Source organism: Canis lupus, chromosome 9, assembly GCF_048164855.1.
Source record: "Canis lupus baileyi chromosome 9, mCanLup2.hap1, whole genome shotgun sequence".
NCBI lineage: Eukaryota > Metazoa > Chordata > Mammalia > Carnivora > Canidae > Canis > Canis lupus.
The window spans coordinates 73,267,385-73,286,050 of NC_132846.1; the positions used below are offsets into that span (position 1 = coordinate 73,267,385).

The 18,666-nt window shown below is 69.2% G+C and overlaps 1 protein-coding gene across 1 annotated transcript in view; it reads left to right on the forward strand.

Moving 5' to 3' along the window:
- Positions 1-18,244, forward strand: part of KIF26A (kinesin family member 26A) — a 38,320-nt gene extending 20,076 nt beyond the window's left edge. Inside the window, exons 6-17 of the mRNA XM_072837752.1 lie at positions 5,639-5,828; positions 9,666-9,878; positions 10,361-10,454; positions 10,703-10,965; positions 11,099-11,258; positions 11,352-11,514; positions 11,856-12,018; positions 12,637-15,493; positions 15,896-16,101; positions 16,235-16,255; positions 16,622-16,772; positions 17,027-18,244. Of these exons, the coding sequence (XP_072693853.1) occupies positions 5,639-5,828; positions 9,666-9,878; positions 10,361-10,454; positions 10,703-10,965; positions 11,099-11,258; positions 11,352-11,514; positions 11,856-12,018; positions 12,637-15,493; positions 15,896-16,101; positions 16,235-16,255; positions 16,622-16,772; positions 17,027-17,208 (4,663 nt within the window). The 3' untranslated portion in view covers positions 17,209-18,244. The remainder of the gene's footprint in view (positions 1-5,638; positions 5,829-9,665; positions 9,879-10,360; positions 10,455-10,702; positions 10,966-11,098; positions 11,259-11,351; positions 11,515-11,855; positions 12,019-12,636; positions 15,494-15,895; positions 16,102-16,234; positions 16,256-16,621; positions 16,773-17,026) is intronic.
- Positions 18,245-18,666: the final 422 nt, after the last annotated feature.

Genomic DNA, 18,666 nt, shown 5'->3' on the forward strand with positions numbered 1-18,666 from the left:
TGCTCCCTCCAGGTCATCGGGTGCCAGGCCCCAGGTCCTGGGGACGTGGGCTGCGGTAGCGGGAGGGGTGTGGGAGCCCGCGGCTCTCCTGCCCCCGCCCCTGGGGGGCCGTCCCTTGCGGGCCCTGGGGGGCTGCCGAGGGGAGGCGGCGCTTTCTTCCCGGGAGGCCTGTGGATTACCCGGTGTAATGGTGGTAATGAACGGTAATGGCAGGCCCAGCCGCGGGTCACTGTCCCATTAGCAGCCCTGGCGGGCACCGATAAGCTCGGCCATGAATCACGCGGGAGCCTTATCGGCGCGGGCTGGGGGCCTGACTGCTGAGTGGGGGCGCCGTGGCGGGCAGGTGGGGGCCCTGCGCAGCGGCCCTGGAGTCCCCGTGCGGGCACGGGAGGGGCGGGCCGGGCGGGGGCAGGTCCCTGCCTGGTCCGCCTCCGTGGGAGGCCGCGTGTGGTGGCCCAGCCCGCCCGGCCCCCCACGCTGGCAGGAGGGTCCCGGGCCCTGAGAGAAGGTCCCCTCCGGGGGCCACGCTGCCTCATTAGTAACCCCGTGGCCTGCAGAGCAGGTGCCGGCTGCCTTTTGTCTCCACGGAGCAAGGCTGCCGCTGACCTTGGGAAGTTACCATAGAAACAAGTGCTGGGGACAGCGGGAGGCAAGTTTTCCGACGGGAGGGGGAGGGGGAGGGGGAGGCGGCGTGCGCTGCCTGCTGCCATTACTTCCAGCCCGTCGCCGTCGCCGTTGGCCACGCTGGATCCCAGCAGCTTCCTCAAGGCTCCTGGGCCCGTTGCGAGGGGGCGGCGTCCGGTGGGGAACGTCGGTCCGAGCTCGTGCTTGACCCGGGTCGGGTCGGAGACCGGCTGCTCTGGGGCTGCACTGGGAGGGATGGGAGCGCGCTCTTGCTGAGAGTGGGGTGCGGTGGGGGGCTGTGGTTCAGAGACAGGAGGGCCCCCGAGAGACGAGGAGCTGCTGGATCCCGCCCCGGGGGGGCCTCGGGCATGTGCGGCCCGAGGTGAGGTTCCCAGGGGACACGAACATGCCAGTCATGGTCGTCGGGGTCAGGGATCTGGCTGCAGCGACCTTGGTCCCTCTTGGCAGCCCTGCACCGCTGGGTCCCCAGTGGGCAGGTCTGGGGGCTCTCGGGGCCTGCGGCTGGCAGTTCCCTACGGGGTGGATGCAGGGCGAGTGGGGCGTGCCCGGGACCACCAGCCTCTTCCCCGCCCACTTAGGAAACCCTGGGTGGCCTTGCCCAACACCCACACGTGTCTGAAAAGCCTGGGGACCCTCGCATAGGTCAGGGCTTTGCCATCAAGGCCACCTGCCTGTGAGACCACCTTCTGGTTTGGCAGAGGCACTTTCTCTTTGTAAAAAGGCAAAAAGGCAAACTATTCCCTGAGGGGCGTTGGAGGGGCCCATCCCCCAGCCACTCACTTACTCATCCGTTTACTCGCCTGCGCACCCGCTCCTCCCTGCACCTGCTCACCCGTCACCCGAGCACCCGAGCACCCGCTCACCCACTCCTCCTTGTGCCCATTCACTTACTTATTCACTCACCCGCTCACTCATTCATCCATCTACTCATTCATCCTCTCACCTGTGCACCCCCCCACCTGCACACCCGCTCCTCTATGCACCCGCCCACCCCCTCACCCAAGCACCCACTCTCCCACGCACCCCCTCACCCGTGCTCCTGCTTACCCGTGCACCTGCTCCTCTCTGCACCCGCTCACCCCCTCACCCAAGCACTCACTCACTTCTCCTTGTGCCCATTCACTTATTCATTCACTCACCCACTCATTCATCCATCTCCATTCATTCTCTCACCTGTGCAACCCCCAGCTGCGCACCCCCTCACCTGAGCACCTGCTCACCCCCTCACCCAAGCACCCACTCTCCCACGCACCCCCTCACCCATGCACCTGCTTATCTGTGTACCCGCTCCTCTCTGCACCTGCTCACCCGTCACCTGAGCACCCGCTCACCCACTCCTCCTTGTGCCCATTCACTTATTCATTCACTCACCCGCTCACTCATTCATCCATCTACTCATTCCTTCTCTCACCTGTGCACCCCCCCACTTGCACACCCCCTCACCTGAGCACCCCCTCACCCATGCACCTACTTACCCGTGCATCTGCTCCTCTGTGCACCTGCTCACACCCCCACCGGAGCACCTGTGCACCCCCTCCCTTATGCATCTGCACGCCCCTGCACCTGCTGACCTGCGGACCCACTGACCTTGGCACCTGCTGACCCACGCGGCCATGCACTCACTCACTCACTCACACACCCATGCTTAGCCATGTCAAGGCGTCCTGAGCTTCTCATGTTGCCTTGGGCTTGGCAAACACGTGCCCTACCGAGACCCCACCTGGTGGAGGGACACAGCCTCCTGAACTCGTCTCAGGACAGGGACTGGCTCCTGTAGTAGCAAGAGGCAGAGGCTCCGTGGAAGCCCGGCTTGGGCAGTTTTCCTGGGAGAGGATCTTCTGAGGGGTGCAGTTGCTGCTTGTCCAGCCTTCTCTTCAGAGCCAGGCCACTCACTCCCCTGCCTGTCCCGGCTCCCACCACTCCTCACCCCTGCAGGTCCCACCCTGGGCCCCCACCTCCAGCAGTGCGGTGGGCATTCCTGGGCCTGATTGTGGCGCCCGTGCATTCTCCTGGTCTCTGTGAGGCCCGGCACCACCTCCCCTTGCTCTCTGCACCTTCACTGGTCAGAAACCAGGTCAGGCCCCCAGATCCCCCACCCTGCTCCCACTCAGGCCGTAGGGACTGGGGTGCAGCCACTGGGTTGTCCCAGTTAACAGGAGCCTACGTTTCATCAAAAGAGACAGTGTCCATGCTGGGCTCTTGTTAATGCAGAGACATGCCTTTGAGTCATGCCTGGTGGGGTGAGCCTGTAAGAGCAGGACCTGGAGGGCCAGGCGGGCCAGGGCACAGCTCCTCGGCTCCCAGCCACTCGGGGCGGCTGACCACGGGGCTGGGGAGGGAGGAGGGGGTGCCCTGAGTTAGGTCCGACCACAGGGCGGAGACGCCTGGCCAATAATATCGCAGACTCCCAGGGCTGGCGGGACCTCAGAAAGTGCCAGGCCCAGCCTCTGTCCAGGCGTGACCGCAACATGTCCGATGGGGAAGGACACCTCCCCATGCTCCACTGCTAGGCCTGAGAGTGACGCAGGCGCGCCGAGGTCTGAGCTACAGATGCCTGGCTCTTGAGAGGGTCACGGAGGGTGCAGAGCCATCTGTGCTCTTGTGTGTGAGCCACCGGGTGAAGCACTGCCCTCCGGTCGTGGCCTCTGAAGATTGGGGTTCCGACCTGACGTTGCTGTGGCCTCCCCAGCACCTTACCCATCAGCCACAGGCCTTCTCAGCCTCTTTCCCCTGGAGGCTTAGGGGTGTGGGTTCAGGATGCCTTTGCACCCCACAGTTTCAGGGGCCCGGGCTGACCCTGCTCGACCTAGGGAGGAGGGGCTGTCAGGGGTGGGCAGGCGTGCCTTGGCCATGGCCGTCTGCTGACCTGTCCCATCAGCTTGAGGGCCTGGCCGACGCCATCCAGCGCTTGCCGGTGCTGCCCTTCCCGCAATCCTGGGAACCAGTCTACAGTGAGGAACTGGATCCCTGGGGCCTCCTTGACCTTCGTAGGCTCAGCTTAGGTCCCCAGCCCCTCCCTGGCGCCCGGCCTCCCAGCCCTGGGGGGCAGCGCCAAGCAGGTGGGGCGGGGCTGCCTGCTGGGAGCCCCTCGAGTTAGGGACCGAGCTCCTCCCCACGGGGTGGTTGGCAGGAAGCCGTGGCGTAGCCCAGGGTGGTTGGGGTCCAGGACAGGCATCCGAGGCCGGGCGGCGGGCAGGGCAGGGGGGCCCAGGCCCCCACGGCTCCCTGCCCGGGGCTCCCTGGTCCTCGCCCCTCGCAGCCCTGACTGCCCCCAGGGCCGGTCACGCTGCCGTTGGGGTTGTGGCCGTGCCCTGCTTTCTTACAGTCGCTCCGGCTCCCACTCCTCCTCCTGCGCCAGGCCATGCCGGCAGCCTGCTTTCTGCTCTGCTCTGCTGGCAGACGGGGCCGGGGGTCTTGGGTCTTTTCCTTGCAGGGGGTTTTGAGGTTTACAAGCATGTGGGCTCGGGCAGGCATCGGGCTAATGTTGGCTTGTGGCTGACTCGGGGCCCCCTGCACCCCCAGTCGCTTGGGCTCCTCCCGGGCAGCCCGTGGGCTCCGCTGCCCGGACCCCCGCCCCGCCCCGCCCGGGTGCACACCGGCGCCACCGCCCCCCCCTCTGTTAAGCTCCGCCACGCATCGTAGATTAGTTTTATTTCCCGCCTTGACGCCTCGCTAGGAGGAAAGCCGTCCCCGGGGTCTCTTAAAAGACAACTGCTATTAGAGATGAGTGGGGTTAAGCAAAACGCTGGCGGTAGACCAGCCGCGGGCCAGGCTGCCCCGTGTGGGCAGGCCCTTCTGTGGGCGACCTTCGGGGCGGGGCTCTGGGGGGAGCGCGGGCACCGCAGGGTGCAGGGCACGGCTGCAAATGGGCGTCGGCGAGCGCTTCAGGCCGGGCTCAGACCACATCCCGGGGTACCCCTCTCACCGCCCCCTCCGCCCCGTGAAGAGGGTGACCGAGGCCAGGCCATCTGGGCAGATGCAGACCGAGGCCCAGCGCGTGCTCCTTCACATCTGTGCCACCCGGTGTCACCTTGCTGGAGGCGTGGGGTGGGTGCTGTGCAGCCCCGGTGGCCCCCAGGCGCGGGGTGGGGGTTCTGGGGCCTGGGGCTGCGGGAAAATGTGCAGGACGGCCATGGGGGCCGCTGTGGGGAGACCCTGGCGGGAGGGTCAGCGTGAGCCAAGGCCTGGGAGCGTGGTGGGCCCTCGGCGTGCAGTGTGCACGTGTGTGCGCGTGCAGGTGCCCCGGGAGTCTGGAACAGCGGTTCTCCAACGTGCCTCGGAAGCCTCTCCAGGGTTAGGACCACAGAGTCCGGGCAGACGGTGGGTCTGTATGTTCTGGGGACGCCGAGCCATTGGCAGGACCACATCTCGCAGGGCCCCAGTGCCAGGCCGAGGACGGTGGTGAAGGCGGGAGGGAGGTCGGGGGGTTGCTGGAGGCGCCTCCCTGGGCCGAGTGGCCTTGGAGGCTGGGGCGGCAGGGGCAGCGTGTCCGGTGGGATCGGAGGCCGTGGTGAGGGCGTGGGGGTGAGGGCGGTGGGAGGCTCTGGGGGCCCCAGTGGTCACGGCAACACCAGGCTTTATAGAGCTTCTCCTGTATGCTGGCAGCGGCCTGGGTGCCCTGCACGCCTCAGCTGGTCGGGGCTGCACGCAAGGCCTGTGCAGGTCATGCCACCCCATGTTAGCGGTGGGGATACCGAGGCACAGAGACTAAGCGTGCCCGGGTCACACAGCCTGTGAGCGGCCGACCCCAGCACACCCCAGCCTGCCCCCCACCCCGAGGCAGCTGCTGGGTTGGGGACCCAGGGCAGATGGAGGTTGGTGAGAAGAGGGCGCACTGAGGCTGAGCAAGGGGAGGGCTGTCTGTTGCCTGGTCTGGCGAGGATGGAACACGGGACACGGGACCCAGCAACCCCAGTCCTGGGGCCCCTCCTGGGCCGGGCAGGCGGCAAGAACAGCGCCGAGTGCCCCCCGCCCCCTCTCCTCCCCTCCCCAGGGCTGCCCAGAAGCTCAGCCTGGCCTCCAAGCGCAAGAAACCTCATCCGCCGCCGGCCCCTGCCGCCCGCAGTGCCTCCCCCTACCCCACGGACTTCAGTGGGGTCCTGCAGCTGTGGCCGCCTCCCACGCCCCCCTGCCTGCTCAGGGCCGCCTCCAAGGTCAAGGACAACCCCGGCAGTGTTGGAAAGGTAGGCCCACCCCTGCTTTGGAGGTGACCCCGGGGGCTGGGAGGGGGATGACGCCGGGGGTCTGAGGAGTTGCTGGGAGGGGGTGCAGGAGATGGAAGGATCGTCGTCCTTCTCCTGGGTTGGACAAGGTGGGGTACAGACAAGGAGACAAGGAGACAAGGAGGTCCAGGCACACCTTGGTGGCTCGGAGACTGTGGTGGGGCTTCGGGAATGGGTGGGGGTCCCCGGGGCACAAGCTGGTCTCCGTGGGGGCACCCACTCAGCCGGGGCTTCCTGGGACTGTGGGTTGGGGTCTGCCCCCAGGGACCCCACAGATGTTGGCACGCCACCCCGAGGTGGGGCTCCAGGGCGGGGATGGGACCCCTTCAGGCTAACGTGTGGTCAACTGGTTCAGGTGGAGAAACTGAGGCGCAGAGCAGGGAAGGGCCTCGCCTGGTCTCGCCACAGGCCGGCTGGCCCCTGGCTCTTGTGGCCCTTTGCCGAGACTGGGTTTCTGTTGGGGCCCATGTGGTTTGCTCGTAGCTGCACCCTGGCCCTACTCGGGGTCCTGCGTGCGTGGGATCGGTGTGAGCACGTCAGTGAGGCGGACGGTTTGTGCCCACGGAGGTGGGGAGGCCGAGCAGTCACTCCCTGGGGTGAGGACAGGACCTGACCCCGAGTGTCTTCCCCACTGTCTGCCCGCACTGCTGCCCGCTGGCACTCCCAGGTGCCTCCCTGAGGGTGGTTGGGTGGACCCCCCACCGCCCTCCTGGGCTCTCGGCCCAGCCTTGCCAGCGCCCAGAGGCTCACCCCCTGCAGAGGTGGTTGGCTGGGCTCCATGCTCACCGCGGCACGGTCCCCCCACCCCACCTGGGGGCATGCCTCAGGGGGCTTCGGGTCCAGTGACAGGGTCTGCAGGGGGTCTGAGGTGCTCACAGGGTACCGTGCCCCAGGCCTGAGCCAAGCTCAAGATCCTGCCTCGGGGTCCCTGGGAGCCTGCTCGAGTTGGGGGAGCTCAGCCCCGCTGGCCTGTGGGTGTGCAAGCGCCAGGGCCATGGCGGGACACTGGGCTGGGCAGGCAGAGAGCCCCGGGGCCTGGCCCTGCCCTTGGCCTGCTCACTTGGCCCGTCTCACCGCCTGGGCTCCTCTGTCTGCAAGCGGGGTGCGTGGGGGTGGGCCTCGTGTCTCAGGCGCAGAGCCAGGTATTCTGGGGCGGGGCAGGGGGGAGCTCCTCCCTTTTCTCTGTGGTAGACTCCTCCCTGTCCCCCCCTAGTCCCCGTCCCTCCACCCCCTCCCCCCGGGGAGCCCTGGCCACCAGTCCACCCACTGCCCACCTCCCGTGCCCCCTCCCCGGCTCCCTGGGTGTGATTTGCTCCAACGTCACAGTCAGAAATGCCTCCTGAGAGGTGTCTCACGTTGTCACAGAGAAGAAGTTAGGTCGCACTCGATGCCTGACATTAATGCGCTACTTAAGATAATTCATCATCGCTCGCGGTATTAAGAGACGCGAAGCGCCTTCCGTGGGTGCCGAGCGCCCCTCCCCCTCGCGCTGGGCCACCTCTCAGGAGGGGAAGCCCTTTTTTATGCAAAACGTGTTTTTTGCCTACCTGGCAGCCATTCAGCGGGGCTTTGTGGTAGCTGAACATTTAGGGGAGAGACTCTGATGCCCCGGCCTGGTTTCCCTGGTTTCGGGGCTGCGATGACAGGATCCTTGCAGACAATGGCCTTCCGCGAGGACGGGGGCGACGGCGGGCTGTGGGCCGCTCTGTCCCCTCCCCACGGGCCGTGGGTCCCTGGGTGCCCATTACTGTGGCCGGCTCCCACCCCGGGGGCACCTCCCGCCCCCGCAAGAGCCCAGGCCCAGGGCCCCCCCCGGGAATCCCCTCCAATCTGCACAACCCAGGTGACTCCTGAAGTGGCCAGGAGTTCACGCTGAAAAGAAAAGAAAAAAATTGCCAGAAATTACTGGGAAGTGCACATTTTCGTCTGCCTGGCAGCGGCATCTGGAAACGAAATAGTTCTGTTCGTGTCGTGGGGGAATAAAAGAATCGATTCTCGCCTGGCGGAGCCCGGGTTCGGGTGTGCGGAGGAGAAGTGTTTCTTCCCGCTTCCCCCCAGGACGCACCCTTCTTCCTGGAGCCGGTTTGCATGTCAATTTGCCGCGTGCCCAAGGGGAGAGGGTGGGCCTCGCGTGCACCGCCCACGGTAAACCAATTTTGCCGGCGTTATGTATCTGTCACTTACAATTAAATCCGTGAAAAATATTGGCTCTGAAATGAGTCTGGTAATTTGATTTACGCTGTGGTGGAGAAATCGAAGATCTCCTCGGGGAGTGGAAGGTGGCGTCCTTCGGCAGAAAGTGGAGTCCGGGGCCCTCCCCGGAGGGACCCTGGTTCCCCAGGGGGCTCATCCCGGTCGGGAGGCGCCCCTGCGGCCGCGCACGAGCTGCGGTTTGGGGTGCTGGTTCTCCCCGAAGGCTCTGGGGCGTCTGTGGTGACGCTTGCTCTGGGCTGCTGTGCCTAGGTCCCGGGTCCCCTCCCCTCTGGGCCTCTGTTCCCTAGGGATGCCTGTCTCCTGTGGAACCCAGCCCGGGGGCGGGGGTAGAGGATGGGGGCACGCTTTTGTGTCTGTTTCTGTGTTTTAGGGTCACACGGAGCAGAGGCTGCTTGGTGACCTGCCAGCTAAGGCCAGGTCCTGCCCCCCGCCCCGCCCCAGCCCCTTTTGGGCAGAATCGAGCTTTCCCTGGGGGGCATGCACGTCCTGCTGGCCCGGGATCCTGCCCATACCTGGGGTTTGAGTGGGGCTTCCCAGCACGGGGCCCCCAGCTTCTCCCCCAGGCCATCCGCACCTCTGCCTCTGCTCCTCCTGCCCAGTTCGTGGTGGACGCAGGTGTGCTCAGGGCCCCTGAGCGGCCTGGGGGCTGGGAGCTGGCGCGGGGGGGGGGGGGGCTGCTTGGAGGCCCAGAGGCCGCCGACCTGGGGGCCAGGGCTGCCCTGTGGGAGCAGCTGGGGTGATTGCCCTGCCCTGTGGGCCCTGCCCCAGGCCTGAGCCCGCTTTCCTTGGAGCTGCACTTGGCCGCTTCCCGAGCCAGGCTGAGGGGCGGCCGGGCTTCCAGGTAGCACCTTCCTTCCCGCAGCGGAGCACCCTGGGACCGGGCCCTGTTGGGGGGAGTGTGGGCCATGCGCCTTCCCCCCCATGCGCTGGGTCTTTGGCCTGTTTTGCTTGCTCTGCAGCCTCCCCTTTGCCTCTGCAAATCTGCCTCAAATCTCATTTTGGGATTTGAGGAGACCCAGTCTCCGGCTGTATGACCTGGAGAAACACGGACCTGTCAGCATTTTTCCTTCTCCTTAAGCCCAGGGGGGCGTGGGCGGGGGGTTCCCAGGGAAGCTAGCAGAGCTGCGCACTGTGCAAGGGGTTGATTCTGGTCCCAAAGGCCGCATGCCTTGGGGTTGAGCTCACTTAGCTTCTGGCTCTGCCTTGGGGTCAGCGACGGGGTGTGGAGGAGCCGCAAATCAAGGGCGGGTGGGGTGCACCTGGGTGCCACCCCACACTGCGTCCCTGTGTGCACAGGGGCACCCAGAGCCTGCTCCCCCTGCGTGCTCCCCCGTCCTGGCCCCTGCACCTCCTCGCCTGCTGACTGCCCGCACCAGGCTAGCGTCCCCTCCGTGAGCCCTGCTTTCTGCCTGCGGGATCCGCTCCAGCCCGAGCTGGGGTGAAGCACCCACATTCCTGCGGAGGGGATCCCGTGCCGGGGCCTGGCCCGCTGTCTCAACTCGCGCGAGCTCTCCTGCCCTGTAATTAGCGGCCGCTGGGCGGGCAGGCGGCTGCTCAGATGCCCGCTCCGCCCGCCTCCTCCAGGTGAAGGTCATGCTGCGGATCTGGCCGGCGCAGGGGGCCCAGCACTCGGCCGAGTCCACGTCCTTCCTGAAGGTGGACCCACGCAAGAAGCAGGTGACCCTGTACGACCCGGCCGCCGGGCCCCCGGGCAGCTCGGGCCCCCGACGGCCAGCCTCTGCCGCGGCTCCTAAGATGTTTGCCTTCGACGCCGTCTTCCCGCAGGACTCGGAGCAGGTGAGGGGGTGCGGGCATCCCGGGGTGGGGGCCAGGCCTGTGCTTGCTTCTGGTGCCCAGTGAGGAGCAGGAGGCAGGAGTGAGGCCAGGGGGGCCCAGGCCCAGCCTGTTGTGCTTTACGCTCCTTGGCCCCGGCCCTGGGGGGTCAGGCCGTTTCCCGGGGAAGGGCCCGGTTTTCGGTGAGCTCCAGGGAAGCTTTGTGGCGGGGCTTGTTGTCTGGGTGTCTGTGGGCACCTGGGGTGCGGTGCGCTCCATGTCCCTGGTTGCCTCCACGTGGCAGCGAGGGCCGTGTGGCTGGCGGGCCGGTGCCGGGTGTTGTGTGTGTCTGCACGCTGTCTGTGCGCGTGGAGATCTCTGGATCCTGGGTCCTGTGTGTGCCAGCGTGGCCACCTTGTGAGCGGGGGACACACGGGTGTGGGGGGAGGCCGGGTGTTGGCTCCTTGACCCTGGCGCCTGCCCAGTGCCCTGTGGCCCTCTCCCAGGCGGAGGTCTGCTCAGGGACAGTGGCTGACGTGCTCCAGTCGGTGGTCAGTGGGGCTGATGGCTGCATTTTGTCCTTTGGCCACACGAGCCTCGGTGAGCATCCCGCATCATCCTCTCTCTGCCATCTCTGGGCTCATTTCGCCATTGGGAAGGGGGGTACGGACATATCCCACGTGGGCAGCAGGTGGGCACAGGGCCAGGGAGGGGGCCAGTCCTGGGAGGCAGGGGCCCTCGACCTGCAGGAGGCCCCAGGCAGGGCCCAGGAGGCAGCCGGGTGTGGCTGGGCTCTGAGGGCGTGTCACGCCGAGTGTGGGGCCCTGACACGCCCACGTGGCCCCCAGGCAAGTCCTACACCATGATCGGGAAGGACAGCTCGCCCCAGAGCCTGGGCGTTGTGCCCTGCGCCATTTCCTGGCTCTTCAGGCTCATTGACGAGCGCAAGGAGAGGACGGGCACCCGCTTCTCCGTCCGCGTGTCGGCTGCGGAGGTGTGTGGCCCCGACGACAGCCCGCGGGACCTGCTGGCCGAGGTGGCCTCCGGCAGCCCCCAGGACGCCCAGTCCCCGGGCATGTACCTGCGGGAGGACCCTGCCTGTGGGGCGCAGGTACGCCACCAGCACCGTGGCCACCCGGGTGGGGGCGGGAGCAGGGCCGGGGTCCTGGGGGCGGCGAGGGTGGCCTCCGGGAGGCAGGCCCGGCCACAGCTGGTGCTCCCCGCTCCGCCGGTCCCCACTGCAGAACCAGAGCGAGCTCCGGGCGCCCACGGCCGAGAAGGCAGCCCTGTACCTGGACGCCGCGCTGGCGGCCCGCAGCGCCACCCGCCCCGGCGGCAGCTCGCACCTGCTCTTCACGCTGCACGTCTACCAGTACCGCGTGGAGAAGTGCGGCAGGGGCGGAAGTAGGTGTCGCTCGCCTGCCCCCCCCCCACGGTGCCCCGCAGGGTCCGGGTGCCCGGGGGCCGCACCGACACCTTCCTGCCCTGTGCTTTCAGTGTCCGGAGGCCGCAGCCGCCTGCATCTCATCGACCTGGGTGGCTGTGAGGGGGCACCCAGCCGGGGCGGGGAGGCCCCCGGGGGACCCTCGTGTCTGCCTCTGTCGGCCTTGGGCAGTGTCATCTTGGCCTTGGTCAGTGGAGCCAAGCACGTGCCCCACAGGTGAGTGGTGGGCTCCTCGGTGGGCACTGGTGGGGGTGGCCCCTGGGAGCCAGCCGGGGCATGGCGGGCCTGTCCAGGGTGCCCAGACCGCTGAGCCCCTCGGTTATGTCCCCCTCATCCACTGGGCCTTGCTGCCCGAGGGCTTGTGTGTGGCAGGAGGGGGGGGTCCTGGCCCCGAGGGCTGTATGCCCGACCTGACCCTGGGCTCCAGGCATGGCCCTGTCCTGGGGGGCGGCCTGCCTCCTTCCCTCCCGCCGGCCCTGTAGCACCCCCCACGCCCAGCCTCCCACCCTGACATCCCCTCCCCAGGCCCTCAGCCTCTGAGCAACCCTCGCCCCCAGGGAGCACAGGCTCACCATGCTGCTGCGTGAGTCCCTGGCCGCCCCCAGCTGCCGGACCACCATGATTGCCCACGTCTCGGACGCGCCGGCTCACCACGCCGAAACGCTCAGCACCGTGCAGCTGGCTGCCCGCATCCACCGCCTGCGCAGGAAGAAGGTCAAGGTTGGTCCTGTCTCCCGCCCGCCCCTCCCCCTGGGGACCCCCGGGGTTCGTGTCCTCCAAGGCTCCCGCCTGGCACGGTGAGGGGGCCTGCGCCCATCCCTGGCTGGACTCCCTGTGTGCCCTGGGGTCGCGGGGCCGCCCCCTGTGGCTCTGCCCGGACAGGGCAGGGAGCTGCGCCCGAAATCACCTGCACCTCAAGCAGAACTGGAACTGCTCCTAGGGTTGGGGCTGTGGTTGCCGGGCCTGTGTGTGCCTGTCGGGTCGGCCTGGGGTCCCCGTGGCCCGGGCCCTTCCCGATTCTGGCCCCCTGGTGCCAGCCCTCAGCAGGGGCAGGAAAGTGGGGTTAGGGGGCGCCCTGGGATCAGACAGACCTAGGTCTGAGGTGTGGCTCTGGGTGCGTGTTCTTGCTTCCCTGTGATTCGGCTTAATGCTGTTTCCTTGGATCTCCGGAGTCCGCTGGGCTGGCTGCCCGAGCCCTTTGGTGCTGCCGCCGCCTCGGTGGGGTGCGGTCGGTGGATGCCAGCATCGTGCCTCCCCCGGGTGCGGCGTGCGTTGCCGGGACGTGGGGGATGAGGAGGTGGGTAAGGCGGTCGCTCACCGGGCCCGCTCCGCCCCCAGTACGCGTCCAGCTCCTCAGGCGGGGACAGCTCCTGCGAGGAAGGCCGCGCCCGCCGCCCCCCACACCTGCGACCCTTCCACCCCCGCTCTCTGGCCCCGGACCCCGGCCGCCTGGCCCCCAGCTCGCCCGGAGACCCCGACTACTCCTCCAGCAGTGAGCAGTCCTGCGACACGGTCATCTACGTGGGGCCCGGCGGGGCAGCGCTCTCGGACCGCGAGCTCACTGACAACGAGGGCCCGCCTGACTTCGTGCCCATCATCCCCGCGCTGAGCCGCCGCCGGCCGTCCGAAGGCCCGAGGGACGCCGACCACTTCCGCTGCAGCACCTTCGCGGAGCTGCAGGAGCGGCTGGAGGGCATTGATGGCAGCGAGGGCCCCCCGGGCCCCCTGGGTGTCCCCAGCGGAGCCCAGGCCAGCCCGGCCTGCGGGGGCAGGAAGCCCTCCCCGCCTGACGCCGCCTCCCCCAGGAAGGCGGTGGGCTCCCCGCTGGCGACCAGCACGCCCCGAGGCAGCCCTGCCCCAGACACCCAGCGGGGTGCCCCGGAGCCCTCAAAGGCCGGTGCTGACCAGAAGGAGGGCGGCAGCACGAGGCCGGAGCAGCTCGTGCCGGACAAGGCCGCAGGGGGCGGAGGCAGGAGGCCACTGCCCAGCCCGGCCCCTCCGCCTCCTCGGCAGCTGGAAGCCAGCAGAGCGCCCGAGGACCCCGGGGGAGGGAGCGCCGATGGCGTGGTACGGACGCCCCCCGTGGGCATGAGTGGGCAGGCGGGCTGCCCCCGCCCCTCGGCACAAGGCCGTCGTCTGGAGCGCGGCCTGCTGACCACCACGGTGACCCTGCAGCAGCCCGTGGAGCTGAACGGTGAGGATGAGCTGGTGTTCACAGTGGTCGAGGAGCTGTCCCTGGGCGGGCTTGCCGGCTCCGGCCGCCCCGCCAGCCTGGCCAGCTTCGGCAGCAACTGCTCCCTGCAGGCCCTGGCCTCGGGGTCGAGGCCGGTGAGCATCATCAGTAGCATCAATGACGAGTTCGATGCCTACACCACGCAGGCCCCTGGCGGGCCCTCAGAGGGAGCAGCCTGGGCCGGGAGCAGCCACGGCTCCTCCATCAGCTCCTGGCTCAGCGAGGTCAGCGTCTACACGGACGACCGCCACAGCCCCGCGCCTCAGCCTCCCTTCGGGCCCAGCCCCTTCTCGCCAGCACGGCCCGACCCCCTGGGCCCCCCGGTCCTGGGCAGCTCCCCGGATGAGGGCAGCTGTCGGTTCCCGGAGCATGGTAGACCGGACAGCCCTGGCCTGGCCCGGAGTCCCCGGCCCGGGGAGGGGGCTGCGGCGGCCCCCGCCCGACCTGGCAGGGAGTCCCCGGCCGCGTCCCCATGGGGGGCAGCCCCGGCGCAGACTATCCACTCCAGCCTTCCCCGGAAACCGAGGACTTCCTCTGCGGCCGGTCGCGCAGGCTGCGCCCGCCTGGCCCCGAGCCCGCCCGGCCCCCGAGGCCTGTTCGAGGACCCCTGGCTGCTGCGGGCCGATGAACGAGGCCCGCTGCCGCTGGTCCCTGCCGGCAGGGCCCCCAGCCCGGCCCCGGTGCTGGCCTGTGCCCGGAGGGTGGCGGACGGCTGTGAGGTGGCAGGCAGGGCGGCCCAGAGGCCAGAGGCTGCGGCTCCGATCCCGCCGCTGCGGAGGGGGGCCACCACGCTGGGGGTGACCACGCCCACCGCATCCTGCAGGGACGCCCTGGCCGACGCGGCCGCCTGCCTGGCCAACCCGAAGGCTGCCCCTGGCAGCAAGAGGAGCGTGGCTCCCAAGGGAGGCCTCTTCCCCAGGCCCAGCGGAGCGGCCCCCCCGGCCCCTCCCGTGCGCAAGTCCAGCCTGGAACACAAGAGCAGCCCGGCTCCCGCCGCGCCCCAGGCCGGGGGCCTGACCCGGGCCGCGGCTGCCGCCTTCCCCCGAGGGGAGGAGGAGGCCAGGCTGGGCGGCCGGGCTGAGCACTCCGTCCCCAGGGCCACGTCCAGCCTGAAGGCCCGGGCCGGCAAGGCAGAGGCGGCGTACCGTCCCGGCCCCCACGGCTCCCTGGAGCGCGGCGACGGCCTGGCGCACGGCAGCGGCAAGGCCAGGGACGCCCCCGGGAGGCCCGCGCGGGCCGTGCCCAGGTTGGGGGTACCGTCCGCCAGCCCCGTGCCCGGGCCCGCTCCCGCCTGCCGGGGCAGCCCGGCCAAAGGCGCGGGGGTCCCCAAGGCCCCGGCCGGCGGGGGCAAGGGCCGCAGCCTCGCGGCTGCTGGGTCGAGGGCCCCGGGCGCTCCGGTGAAGCCGCTGACCCCCGCGGTGGGCAGGACGCCCGGCGGCCCCACGGCGGCTCCCAGGGCGGCCCCGCGGGCAGCGCCCGGCGTGGGGGCCAAGGCCAGCCGCGGCACCATCATGGGCACGAAGCAGGCGCTCCGGGCCGCCCACAGCCGCGTCAACGAGCTGGCGGCCAGCGGGGCCCCCGGCAGAGGCGGCCCGTCCTGGGGCTCGGCGGACTCGGACAGCGGCAGTGACAGCGGCGTGAACGTGGGCGAGGAGCGGCCGCCCGCCGGCCCGGCGCTGCCGTCCCCCTACAGCAAGGTGACGGCCCCGCGGCGGCCCCAGCGCTGCAGCAGCGGCCACGGCAGCGACAACAGCAGCGTCCTGAGCGGGGAGCTGCCGCCCGCCATGGGCCGCACCGCCCTGTTCTACCACAGCGGCGGCAGCAGCGGCTACGAGAGCGTGCTCCGCGACAGCGAGGCCACCGGCAGCGCGTCCTCCGCCCCCGACTCCATGAGCGACAGCGGGGCCGCCTCCCCGGGCGCCCGCTCCCGCAGCCTCCGGTCCCCCAAGAAGAGGGCCACAGGTGGGTGTGGGGCGGTTTGCGCGCCCTCTGACCCCGGCTGGCCCCGCTGGAGCGGGCTGGTGAGGCTGGCGTGCGCGGGGCACCCCGCTGGGGCGCAGGGAGCCAGGCGAGGCCTTGGCTTTGGGGCTCGGGCCCAGCTGCCCGGGAGCGCCCCCCGCCGCCGGCGTGGAGGGGACCTGGGGCTGGGCCGGCTCCCGGCTCTGGGCGGGGGGCCCGGAGGGGCGTCCTGGGAGATGCAGGTGGGCCTGGCTCAGGACTCTGTCCCCGGGGCGTCGAGCAGGGCCTCAGGGTGACCGACGGGGTGTTGAGGCTGCCTGTGGGGGCGGGGGCTCCTGGACGGGCTCCTGTGCTCTCTCTGCCCTCAGCCCCCCGCGCCCACCGAGCACCCGCTCTCTGCTCCAGGTCTGCAGCGGAGACGGCTGATCCCCGCCCCCATGCCCGACGCCGCTGCCCTGGGCCGCAAGCCCAGCCTCCCCGGGCAGTGGGTGGACCTGCCCCCGCCCCTGGCCGGCTCCCTGAAGGAGCCTTTCGAGATCAAGGTGTATGAGATTGACGACGTGGAGCGCCTGCAGCGACACCGCCCGCCCCCGAGGGAGGACCCGGCCGAGGTCAGGGCCTCAGCCGGCGGGGCGCTGGGGCCCCGGGGAGGGGGGCTGGTGGTGACGGTCCTGGGATGGCAGGCGGGACCCCTGGGGGTGTGGCCCGGTGGCCAGCTGACCTTCTCTTCCCCTCTTCCCTCAGCCCTCCCAGGATGTGGAGAAGGTAGGAACCAGCCCTCCCCAGCCCTGAGCCCCTGGCGGCCGCCGATGCCCACCGTGGGCAGAGTGGGTGGTTGGAGGGGTCCCCAGGTCAGCACCGGGGTCCCGGGGAGCTGCACCTGATGGAGGGCTTCCCATAGCTGGGCCCGGTCGTCCTGGGCCCGGGTTCCAGGCAGCAAGGTCACGCGTGCAAGCCTCACATGGGGTGGGGGGGTCCGGGTCTGGCCCTTGCCCACCCTGGAGGCCCCCGTTGTACATTTGCCCAGGCCTGGAGGCCGGAGGAGGACTTGGGACCAAAGCCCGGGTGCTTGGAGACCCTGGGAGTAGGGGCCCTCCGTGCCTGAGCGCCCGCCTGCCCCTTGCCCCCCAGGGTCTGGCGTGCGCCAGTGCCAAGCTGCGACTGGCCGAGCGCAGGCAGCAGCGGCTTCGGGAGGTGCAGGCCAAGCACGAGCACCTCTGCGGGGAGCTGGCGGAGACCCAGGGCCGGCTGATGGTGGAGCCCGGGCGCTGGCTGGAGCAGTGTGAGTCCCCCCACCCGCCTCCGCTGCGGGGAGCACCGAGGTTCCCCATCCGGGGGAGGCACAGGCTTGCAGGGCCCTGGACTCTGCCCTCTGCCCTGGGCGCCCCCAAGCCGGCCACTGCCCTCTAGAGCTCCAGGTGCCCTCCTCACCGCGGCCAGACGGGGCCCCCACGCCCGGGGAGGGGAGGGCAGAGAAGCGTTTCCTCGGCCCCGGGGGCGCCCCGGCCTCACCGGCTGCCCGCTGTCCTTCCCCAGTCGAGGTGGACCCGGAGCTGGAGCCCGAGTCAGCCGAGTACCTGGCGGCCCTGGAGCACGCCACGGCCGCCTTGGAGCAGTGCGTGAACCTGTGCAAGGCGCACGTCATGATGGTCACCTGCTTCGACATCAGCGTCGCCGCCCCCGCCGCCGCGCCGGGGCCGCAGGAGGTGGACGTCTGAGGCTGGGCGCTGGGGCGCGGGAAGGGGACGTGGGATGGAGCGCGGATGTGGCGGGGGTCGGAGGGATGAGGATGCGGAGGGTCCGGCGGGGCCCGGGGTGGCTTGAGACGGTGAGTGGCATGGGGGAGGGGCTGGCCAAGCGGAGAGGACGGAGGGAGGGAGGGAGTGTGCCAGGGAGTGGCCGGAGACGGACGGTCCCCACCCAGACAGCAACGCAAGTGCCTTTAACCTTGAACTGGACTCTGTCTTTTTTGCGTTTGGTGCTAAGGACTCAAGACACCAGCAGACGGTGTGCCCGGGCCGTGGCCCGGGTGGCGGCGGTGGCCGTCCAGGTGCCGGCCGGGCTCTTCCCGGCCAAGCAGCCTCATGTAGCAGGACAGCTCTGGGCCGGGCGGCCCGTGTGTCAGGATGCACGATTACTTCTCCTTCACGGCTGTTTCCTCCCGGCAGAGCCGGCCCTGGTGCTCGCCAGACCCCGGTCTGCGTGTCGCGCCGGGGGGTCCCCGGGGCAGGGAGGGCCCACCTCCCTGGGAGCACCCAGGGCCTGCTGTGTCGTGAGGACACAGGGAGGGCAGCGCCCACGTGGCGCCTTCTTCTACGGCAGGAATTCTTACCAAAACCACAAGCAAAAAACAAAACCAACACACACACACGAAAGGGGCGGGGAGGGGAGTTAAGGGTTTTGTAAAGGTTCTGTTAGGTTCATATTTTTATATCATTTTGCCTATAAATGCAGTATTTGCAGTGGGAATTTGGAGACAAATGATCTATGTTTTTATGGTTTTCTACGGAAGGTATCCCTCAGGCCGGGCTCTTTCTGGGGGGCACCCGGGGCAGGGCGGGGGTCCTGGGGGCACTGCTTGCCAACTGCAGACCAGGGGTGGGCCTGCCCGCGTGCGTGGTGTTCCCATCCCAGTGGGCTCTGTTTTCTGACCTTTGTGTATTTTCTAGGGGCGTCCAGACCTTTGTACAAATGTGTAGATAACCTCTTGCTACAGCTTTTATTTGTGAATAAAAGACACGTCGGTTGTTAAAACGGCTCCTGAGCTCACTGGGCGGCGCGCTGCCCTCCCAGGGTCCCGGGCGACGGGGGACCCCTCTTCAGGACGGCAGGGGACTTGCCTTCCACCGGCAGCCCCTGCAGCAGCCCCAGGGGCCTGGGATTCAAGCCCCGTTCCCTCCCTGACCGCCTTCCTGAGCTGCCCCAGCTCTTGGGGTCCCCAGGCTGGGGGCGGGGCCGGGCTGGCGGGGAAACGGCGCTTTCTGGTGGGCTCCCGGGCCCTTCCCAGGGGTTATGTTAGCTGGGGAAATTGAGGCAGGTGCTGGGGTGGCCCGGCCTGTCTTTCCAGGAGACAGATGAGTGAGTAGATACAACGGACACAGCCACCCTCCCCACCCCGCACCTTCTTGCGGGGCCTCAGGCTGCTCCCCCTGATGCTCAGACTGTGGTCCTGGTCC